At 37.1% G+C, this 10177-nt stretch overlaps 2 protein-coding genes across 3 annotated transcripts in view; one reads left to right on the forward strand and one right to left on the reverse strand.

The window, feature by feature from the left end:
• The window catches only part of CASK (calcium/calmodulin-dependent serine protein kinase (MAGUK family)), a 139992-nt gene that overhangs the window by 20879 nt on the left and 108936 nt on the right, over positions 1–10177 (forward strand). The gene's annotated exons all lie outside the window — the stretch shown is intronic.
• GPR82 (G protein-coupled receptor 82) lies at positions 2457–3491 on the reverse strand. Its single transcript, XM_009318904.1, has one exon. The coding sequence runs from the start codon at positions 3489–3491 to the stop codon at positions 2457–2459; it is 1035 nt and encodes a 344-aa protein (XP_009317179.1).

The raw sequence follows: 10177 nt of genomic DNA on the forward strand, positions 1-10177 counted from the left end.
AAGAGGCTGCCCAGGGAAGTGGTTGAGTCACCATCCCTGGAAGTATTCAAAAGACGGGTAGATGAGGCGCTTAGGGACATGGTTTAGTGGGCATGGTGTTGTTGGGTTGATGGTTGGACTCGATGATCTTGGAGGTCTCTTCCAACCTTAATGATTCTATGATCTGGAGGACTTAAACTGCTCAATTCAGTCCTGCTGTAGGTACTTGGCCATTGGTTGTGTTGCGCAGTCGAACACCCACCTGCACAAACCAGCTTCCCACGCTTAAGGACTGTGTTTGCAGAGCAACTTTCCTACAGTGCTTTGTAGAATTAGACCCTGAAGCTGCCCACTGAAGTTTTTTCCATAAGTTGTATGTTAAACATCACATGGGAATCCTGTGAAAGAAGCAATCACTAAATTCTATTATCACGGGTAACTTTGTATGTTACCTATGATTTTCTGTCTTTTTCACTTGCATCTTTATTTAACTTCTGCAGATCATCAAGCAGCTGTCAGATGATATGAATTCTTGGGGTCCCCCTTAGAGAAGACCTAATATTTTGTGTCTACTGGCACTTGGGTTGGTTTAGTGTACCTGTCATGGAACTCAGTAGTAGGGTTGGGAAGACAGAATTGCTCACTACATTTTACTGTGAAGTTTTGGGTGAGTGATAGGATTTCTCAGAATACATAGTATTTTGTAGCACTTTTTACACTCAGTAAACTCCTCTTGATCTCAGTTGCAAAGAAGATTGTACAAGGGAAAAGACCACTATGTAATCTTAAGTGTCTCCTACAGAAATGATTCAAAATAATTGAAATGCCTACTTAAGTCATCATGATATTCTAACTTCTACAGTTCAAAAAAAAAAAAAAAAACAAACCAAAACCAATCACAAAACCTCCTGTTTTGCATTGCTCTCATACTGTTGATGATCATTAAATATTTATCACTGAATATATTTTGTATACCAGTAAATAATAAGCATTTATGCCTTCCTAATTAAACCATAGAATTTACCTCACAAGATTAGACTAGGAGTATGGAAATTCCAGTGATTTGTTTTGCCTTTTTTTTTTTCCTAATCCTGAGTAGTACCAGAGGTTAGAAATAACTGCGCGTATGCATTTCATCCTTTTTTTTCTTCACTTAATATTATTGTACATTCAGATATGTTGCAATTCTGTAGATCTTTTGTGCTTTATGCACTCTTCTATAAATGGTCTGGATTTAAACATTGTTGTGAAGGATGTGCCTCCTGGAGCAGCATGTGTTAATCCACCTTTGAAGTGGAATAAGTATGTAGCAGTTTTGGGTGAGTATGGTATCCTGAGTACACAAAGGCTGCGTACCAATAAGGACACCACTGCCTTAGCTGTTGAACGTGACTGCCATGGATAAGACTGCAAGAAAAATCATTCCTGACCAAGCTACAGAGCACATATAAAACCCATTCTTCTCAAACACTGAGTAAAATCCTAGGCCACCGGAGTTTGTCTTCATCTGTGGATACTTCACCGCTACAGGTTATCTGTCACCATCAAAACTTTCTCTTCAGAGTCACCCTGTTGCAGACGTAATTTCAGTAACACTGTGGCCATGATAGGAAATGTCAGAGCAGGGTGATAAATTAGTTAAATCTTAAATCTGAGATTTTAGTATAAAGTTAGTACTAAAGATTTAGTACAAATCTGTTATTTTAGTACAAAGCTGTAGTAAAGCTTTTTCTGTGAAGGCTAGAATTTAAAAAGTGCCTCATTTCTTAACACAGTTTTTTACTCCTAAAAAAACAGTTACTATAGCAAAACCCTAATGTGATGGACATAGCTAAAGTAAATAATGGCAGTTTTCAGTAACTTTGGAATAAGATGTCATCAAGAGCTTTTCTTTACGCACTAAAGAGTTTTAGTATCTCGTGATGCATTCCCCATTAAAAAAAGGAATCGACCTTCTAGCGAAATACTCCTGAACAAAAAATACACGTTAATCTTGAATGTGTTTTATAGCTCTCTGTGCCTGCTTCCTTAAGCCTTTGATACGTGGTTCAGCCATTCCAGAGAAAACGTCTGTGCTTTGTTCAGCCTTTTTTATAAAGGAAACCCATGTCCAAAACCTGAGACTTGTTTACTGGTGATAAAAGAGAACTGGGTCCTCAACTTCAGCCTAGTTTCTGCCTTCTCCCTTGATTATTTAGGTAGAAAACACTGTCCATAGGTCAAACATTAAATGTCTTTTGCATTGCATGGAGAAAGGGGTATTACACAGTTCAGTGTATCAATCACTTGGATTCATTTGGATATACACATTGGATTTATTATGGCTAATCTTGATGTAGCAAGCAAGATCATTTGAAAAAAATACAGGTAATATGTTATAACTTTAAATATTTACCCTTTCATATCAAAGTCTGGTTATAGGTAGATAAAATGAGTTTATTGTTCCTTATATTCTATTAAAATCTTTCCATATTCCTTCACATTTCGGGAGTCTCTTCAGTGAAAATATCGGCTTTACGTTTGTGGTGTTCTGGTGTGGACTTTGTAAACAGGCCGTACAGACTTTTCTTAAATGTTTTATCTAGCAGAAGGGTTATAACTGGATCTAAACTACTCTTAGCAGCAGCAAGACAAGTAAGGAAATTTTTAATTTCCACTAGATAGTTTAACCTTGGGCAGTCATTATTTGTAAGCAGTACATAAAAAATTGGCCTAAAAATATGATATGGAAGAAAGCAGACGGTTAGTATCATCTGGATGACAAGAATGTTTCTTTTCACTGTTCTGTAAATTAGATGTTTTTCTCCAATACAGGTATTTTTTTGTATTTTACTCAGATGTCTGGTAAGAGAATAGTATGACAACAAAACCGTCATAAAAGATACAAAGAAACATGCAGTGGCAAAAGAAGCCGCAATCATTGCGGTAAATTCACCAGCTTCTACCCTGATGTTGTAGCATCCTTGAAATTCTTCCATAGCCCTTGCCTGGACATTGTATGTTATAGCTATTACTGTTATGCAGAGCACAGTAAGCCATATAATGATGCACAAAAATTTAGCAAATTTTGGCTGACGAAACTTTTCAAGTACACATCTGTAAAAGTTTTCATTAACTGCTTGAGAGTATTGTGCGTCGCTATTTTTCTTCAGTGTTGCATACTGACTTAGAGCAGTTGAACATAAAATTATAATAGTAACATACAAACTGACGTGCATAATGAGAGTCCCAAGGTGCCATGCTATTCTACATGCTACAGAGTCGTAAGTCCATTCGTACCCTCTTGCAAAATACGCAGCCAGAAAAGGCATAGTGCTACACACGAGTAAATTTGCAGTGACAAGGTTTACTACGTAAATGTATTGTGCTCTTTTTGTGGGTGCTTGCCTTGAAAATATCCAGGCAGCAAGAATATTTCCAAAACTTCCAGCAGGAAATAGAAGAGAGTAGATGACAGGTAGAGCTACAGTAGTAGCTAACGATGGCTGAAGAAGACATGTTGAATTTCTCATTTATGCCGGTATTTCTTGAATGAATGGTCAGAGCTGAAACACAATTAAAAGAATTATTTTTCTGTAATGTGCATCTAACATCTCTTTTATTTTTTGCTCTTATTTTAACTGTTCCTTTTTCTCCCCTCCTTTTCAGTGTTACTAACTGCTGTTTGTCCTCTGGGGTTATCATCTTGAGTTTGCCTGAGGTTTCTGTTCTCTTCCACTGAGATTTTGTGAAGAAAAGTTGGCTGATGTTAAACCCCAAAGATTTTACATGCATAGAATCTAATAAAATAAATGAGGAAACAGAAGGTTCAAGCTAGGGTCTGACAATAACTTGTGTGGTCTTGGTTTATTTCTCTGTCTTCTGGAACATCTGTAACCTACTTTGGAAACCACTTCTAGACTATTTTAAGTTAAATAAGCAAAATAAGTGCAAAGTATCACTTTAATTGCAGAAATGCAGAGGAGTATCCTGTACCTCCACTTAAGTACAAATTAAACTGTGCATGATGCAGGAATCTGGCTACATGCATTTATTTTGTGCTGATGTCTGTATCTAATGTTACTTTGTTCAGAGCTCTAATCTTAGATGTACATTTTGCATAAAAAATTCACTCTGTATTTTTAAACATGTGAAATGGTTGTTAAAAACTGCAATATATTTATTTTTTCCAAGTTCAGTGTTCAATCTTTTCTCAATTTCCAGACTGCAAATAGGAAATCAAAGATCTATACAATAACTGCATATAAAAACTGGCATTTCAGCTTTACTAACCTGTAGTGAAGAGAGATTTTCTTGGACAGATACTGTTTTAGTGAAGTGTATCCGAGTTAGCTTTTGTTCCATATAAAAGCATATGGGAAAAATTAACAGATTTCAAACTTACAGACTGATTAATAATTTTTTTGGTAACAGCTGTAAGCAAATGAACTCAGATACCAAAGAGGATTCTGTGTAGCTATGATAAAAAGCCCAGGCACCAATCTTATGATTAGAAAGCAAAAAGTTGTAAAAGTCATATTTAAAAGTTACGCTGAAGGCCATGTTTGACAATTTGCAAATTAAACGTAACTTTTATAGCTGTTGCATTTTAGTGTACACTAAGTCCCGTATGGATTGGTGAACCAAAATGTATTCAATTATTTTATTATTATGAGTTAAATTCACAAGGTAATTGTTGAATTCAGTCATTTAGAAGTCTAATGATCATTTTTGTGTCAATGCCCAAATTTTGTCAGGTGAAACAACGAAATAGTAGTTTTAAGCTTACCTATGCAAGCTGCAGGCACCTTCCTTTTCAGAGAGGAAATTTTTCTGTCTGATGTCCTTTTTGTCTCCACTGCTGCAATGAAAAGGATGATACTTGAATCTGGAAAGTGCAGTTAAGAACAATATCTCTCTGACATAAGTAGGTTTTCAGAATGTACACTTGTCTTTTACAGTGTTAAAAAGCAGCTAGGCATTTAAAGTTCAGACAAGATAATGTTGTCTGTGCAAAAAAGACTCTGAAATTAGGTCAGGATGCAGCTCCATTACAGAAATAAAAAGAATGAGAGAGTGCGGAAGAGTGTTGTAACAGTCCTTTGGTCATGTAGGTATGGCACAGAAACACCTTACAATCCTTTTATAGTGCTTTAGTCTTTTGGGGGGAGGAGGGATTGTTACTGTCATTCTCTTTAGGACTGCCCACTTTCCAGAATGGAGGGGGGGGAAGTCTCTATTTTATGCATGAAAACTTGTATTTTCAGTGACATTTAACTGTTCTTCAGCTTCAGGAGCTATCACAAAGCTGACTGTCTATTCCTGAAGCCCACATGCAACGATACTGTATCCATGTCTGTCCTCATACGAGTGACCAAATAAACACATCTCCTATGTCTAGTCAGGTGATGGATGGTGTGGAAGCAATTTACAGCTGATGCGTTCTAGGCATCAGTTGGGGAAAACCGACTCTGTGTCCCAGAAATACAGTATTTTATACAAATCATCCAGAAGTGTGCACAGGACAGTTTCCTTTCTCCACAGGAAAGGTTTGATCACGGATCAGTCAAACTCTGTTTAGCTCTACACAGCTTGAGACCTTTGAATTTCCTTCTGTCTGATACATCTGTGGTGGTCAGATACAGCTTTTCAACAGCTATAAATAAGTGCCTTTATGAGAACAGAGGAGATATCATAGAAAAACTTCTGCAATTTTGGTGAGGTTCTTGTTTTGTTAGTTTTGCTTTATGTTTAAACATACACTGTGAGAAGCCACCTCAGTGATCTACTATCAATTTTATTGTTCAGTCTCATTATTAATTTTATATTTTTTTTACTAAAATGGTGGACATGTATGCTGGCCTCCTATTTAGACTACGTAGTTGATCTCATTTAAGATTAAATTTAAGTGAGGGAAAATTGCTGTGGACTATTAGTAATTAGTTTGTAATGCTGTAATTAGTTTGCATGTACTTTAATTCTTGTTTCTGTTAGATTTAATTATACCTTGTTTTTATTTTTTCCACTTTTGAATGTATAGTTATATTAAAATTTGTTCTAACAGAAAGAGTCTTGTATTAATTAAATATTTAATAGTTCCTTAAGTAGTCTTAGAAGTCCTTGTTACTGTGGTGTTCCATCAAAGTTTAGACACAAGAATGCATATCCTGAAAATTTGCTAAGAGGAGAAATGCCAAAAAATGGTGTGAGCAATTCCAGTTAGCAGGGGTTTTTTTAATTATTATTATTCAGTTGGTTATTAACTGTAGCCTGTAGTGTTTACAATTCGATGACCATAACTCTTGCTGCAGGAAGAGATAATGCTACATTTTTTTCTGAATTATTGTATGATAATAGATTATTATAGTGAATTACAGTCTGTCAAACTTCATTTTGGAACTGATTAGTGAGATGAGTAACAAAGGAATGGGGTATTATAAGTTTTAAAAAAACCAACCACCCGAGAAATACAGTTACAGTTGGTTCTAAGCTGTAATAAGCACCTTCATTATTCTTTTAATGGACTATTTCCATTCACCTAACTTATAAATGGCATATTTTATCTAAAAGATATTTGATGATATTCAAATGGTACAAGTGCATCTTCTGTGCAATTCACTCTTAAGTTCTTCATAATGACCTTCATGTATATTCTTCACCTCAATTATTTACATTTTCTGTACTCTTAAACCATGATCACTTTCTAATTTATACATGTTACTGGAGTGTATATGCCAGCAAGCAGCATATGTTGCATTTTGCCATTGTATGCAGACAACTTATTTTGTGGCCCCAAAGCACAAAACCAGGGAAATTCCCAGTGGTGAAGGATATTTCAATCAGCCATTTATAACCCATACCTAGCATGTGACGTAATATAATCATATACGACACAGTGATCCACTTGCAGGCTGCCTGGCCACTTCTTCTCCCCTCCGCCTGCTTGAGATGATAAAAGACAGCCCAGTCAACCTCATATCTCCTTGTGCCTGTCACAAACCAAATGGAGAACTGGGCTGTTCCTGCTCTGCAACAGAGTATATAATGTGTTGGCAGCAGTTGCTTCTTGTAGGACGGAAGAAGGCAGCAGCTCAGTTACGTCTGGCTTCTGTAGCAGTCCTGGCTCTCTCTGTGCTGTGGAAGGCCCAAGAGATGCAGCTCAGTCTGCAGCTTGAAGGATGGAAGGCAACTGCTGAGGACAGGGCAGAGAAAATTGTGTGACCCCGGGTATGGCTACTATGGGTACTGAGGATGAATCATACTGGATAAATGTATAGCATGCACCAAACGTGCACCACCCTTTAACTTGAGATTTAATTTCATGTACTTGGAATTTGATCTACTATATGGCATTTAATACCAAGATAAGTCTCTAAGATGCACAGGCTACTACACAAGTGCAATCCATATTTTCTTTCAAACAAAAAAAAAATCATTTACCAAGTAGCTTGCCTAGAAGTTTGACTTTTGATGCTTAGTTTTGTTGGGGTTTTTTTTTTTTCCTTAAACATTGAAATTGAAAGGTTTTTTGACTGCATAAACTCTTAAGACAGATGCACTACATGATAACCATTTTCGGTTGGACATCTGTATCAGGAGAGTTGTTGCAGAGCACCATGGTTCCTCTCTGCCTGCTTGTCAGCTTTCCATGCAGGGGTCACCCAGTGTGTGCACAGCTCTTCTCCTGACTTGATATAATGAGGATTTTAGCTATAGTCAGTATATGAATTTAATATTGCAAGAAGTGCTCACCAAAGCAAAAACATCTAAGCTCATGTTTAAATCTACTGTAATTGAGTCAAGCACTATGCTGAATCAGTGAAGATAAAATATTTGGCAGGTTTGAGCTGGGTCTGTGGTTGTTGTTCACTAATGATTTGGTTTTGCCCGTTTTAGAACTGCCCTTGGGGTTCAGCAAAATAGACCCAGAACGAAAGCTCTTATGTTGTTTGATGAATTACAGGTGTATGCAGTATAACTCTGTGGCATCCTTAGGGATATAGAAATGGGGATATATTGCACTCGTAGCTTTAATTCTTTGGATGTCATAAAATATGTAAAGTTAAGTGTTTTATGGGCTCCAGGTAGTTGTTTTACATAGACAAAACACAAGCCAAACAATGTCTTTTGTGAAAAAACAATGTCTTTTGGCAGGAAAACTTAGCTTGAAGTTGACAGTATTAACAAAAATAATCTTCCAACATTTTTAGGCTTCAGGTCTTTAATGCTTTGTATTTTTTCCCCAATGACATTCTTTGTGCAGCTCCCAGAGGTCTCTCTAACTGTATTTGCTTCTAAAAAAGCAGTGGCTATGTATTGGTCATGCTGATTTTTACTTTTAACTTCAGAAATGAGTTTTCAACGTGAAAACTGCATTGATTATCATAGTCAAATACGAAGCTTTCTCTGTGTTTTTCTGCACCCTACTATAATTTGTGGGTTTTTAAGTTAAATATGTTTGTGTATAACAGCTTTTTGGCTGTTCCAGGTTCTTCTTAAGCTTCTGTGAAAACACAAAAGTAATAAAGCAAAAATAAAAACCTAAAACATGGCAGTAAAAGCAAAACTGATAGGTAGATTCTGTTGCCTGCAAGTTGGGGAGTTCTGGCTGCAAAATGAATTCCTTGCTGATAAAGAACTTTTCTATACCCCCTGACAAAAATGATCCTGTCTTTTCATCAGACTCTTAATTTGTTGCTCGCCATGCTTATGTTGACATCTTTAGCTAGTGAGAATTTTTGTGGAAGGAATAGCGAGTATATTTTTCTTTTTAAAGCACAGTCATTTCTATCTGTGGTTTGAGAGTTCTGTGAAGAAGCTGGCCTTGCCTTGTAATAAATGCAAAGGTGTACTCCCCCTCTCTGCATGCAAACTTAAAGGAACCAGGACTCACCATTTACAGACAAAAGCAAGATAACTTTTGAAAGTAGCGTGTACCAGAACATATTATTGTGGTATATTTTAAATAATTGATTCAGCTTGTTAAAACATAGATTTATAAGTAAACCCTAGCTTTTTTCCCTCCTCATTTTGTTTCTCATTTTGCAGTGCTATGATACACAATTAGCCATTTCTCTGCCATTCATGTTCTTATTTCTACGCTTCTCGCTCTAACCATGCAGTTTGAATGTTAAGGCTTTTTCCAGCTTCATCCCTTCCCCCCCAGTTATTCTCACTCTCATGATGTCTGTGAAAAACTTCTGTGCAAGGATTTTTCCTACCTATTCACTTTACAAGCAGTGGTTGGTGACAGCTTTGTAGCACCTTCTCCATTCTCTTGGATTCCAGAGCCCTCAGCAGTTGGTATTTTGTGTAAGGGATGCAAAAAAGGCTGGCAGAAGGTTCCCAGTACTACAGAGAATATGTTGAAAATATATTTTGGATCTGTGGAACATTATCAATGGGTTCTTTTTCTCTGTACACTTTATTTGTACTGTGCAACACAATTGCCTTCTCTCCACCCTGATTCTGTATGTGCTTTCAGAGAGAGCATTAAACTAAAGCATCCATATGTCAATTTTCCACTTCCAGGAATAATGTGACTCTCGCTTTTTTATCAGTGATGTAAGTTGCACTCCTCTTTTATGGTTTCATTGACTGATGTTGTGAGGGAAGTTGTTCAGTTAAATTTTTCCATGTTGTGTTATCAAAACAATTGATACTTGTCTGCCCTCATGAAAAATACCAATTTGCAGGTTAAAACCGTAATTACAGTTAAGATGAGTGTGAAAATGAAAGTTGATGTTGTGGTTTAACCCTGGTAGACAGGTAAGACCCACACAGCTGCTTGCTCCCTCCCCCTCAGTGCGATGGTGTAGAGAATCGGAAGGGTAAAAGTCTGAAAACTTGTTTATGATTTCTGACTCTTCCCCCTCCTGTTCTTGTGACTACTCTGCTGCAGAACAGGCTGCTGCTTCTGATTCTTTCTCGTGCTCCCTCTTAGGAGAAGCTTCTTCATCCCTTACTAAATGAGCTGACTTCTGCTTCCATTGTTTCTTTTTAGTTATAGGGGCAACTAATACAGTGTCTGGTGTACCCATAGTGTCTGTTGGTATCTTTTTCCTCTTTTCTCCCTGAAGGTGCTGCATAGTAATAAGCAGTGTTTGGTAGATGCCGGCCAGGGCCCAGCACAGTGCCCTAAGTTGTGCCTCTTTGGAATAGCCATGGCATTTTTTTTTTTTTTTCCCAAACGTTCTATCACTTCATCAGTTGGTTGGGA

The sequence above is a fragment of the Pygoscelis adeliae genome, unplaced genomic scaffold (assembly GCF_000699105.1).
Source record: "Pygoscelis adeliae isolate BGI_AS28 unplaced genomic scaffold, ASM69910v1 Scaffold92, whole genome shotgun sequence".
NCBI classification, from domain to species: Eukaryota; Metazoa; Chordata; class Aves; order Sphenisciformes; family Spheniscidae; genus Pygoscelis; species Pygoscelis adeliae.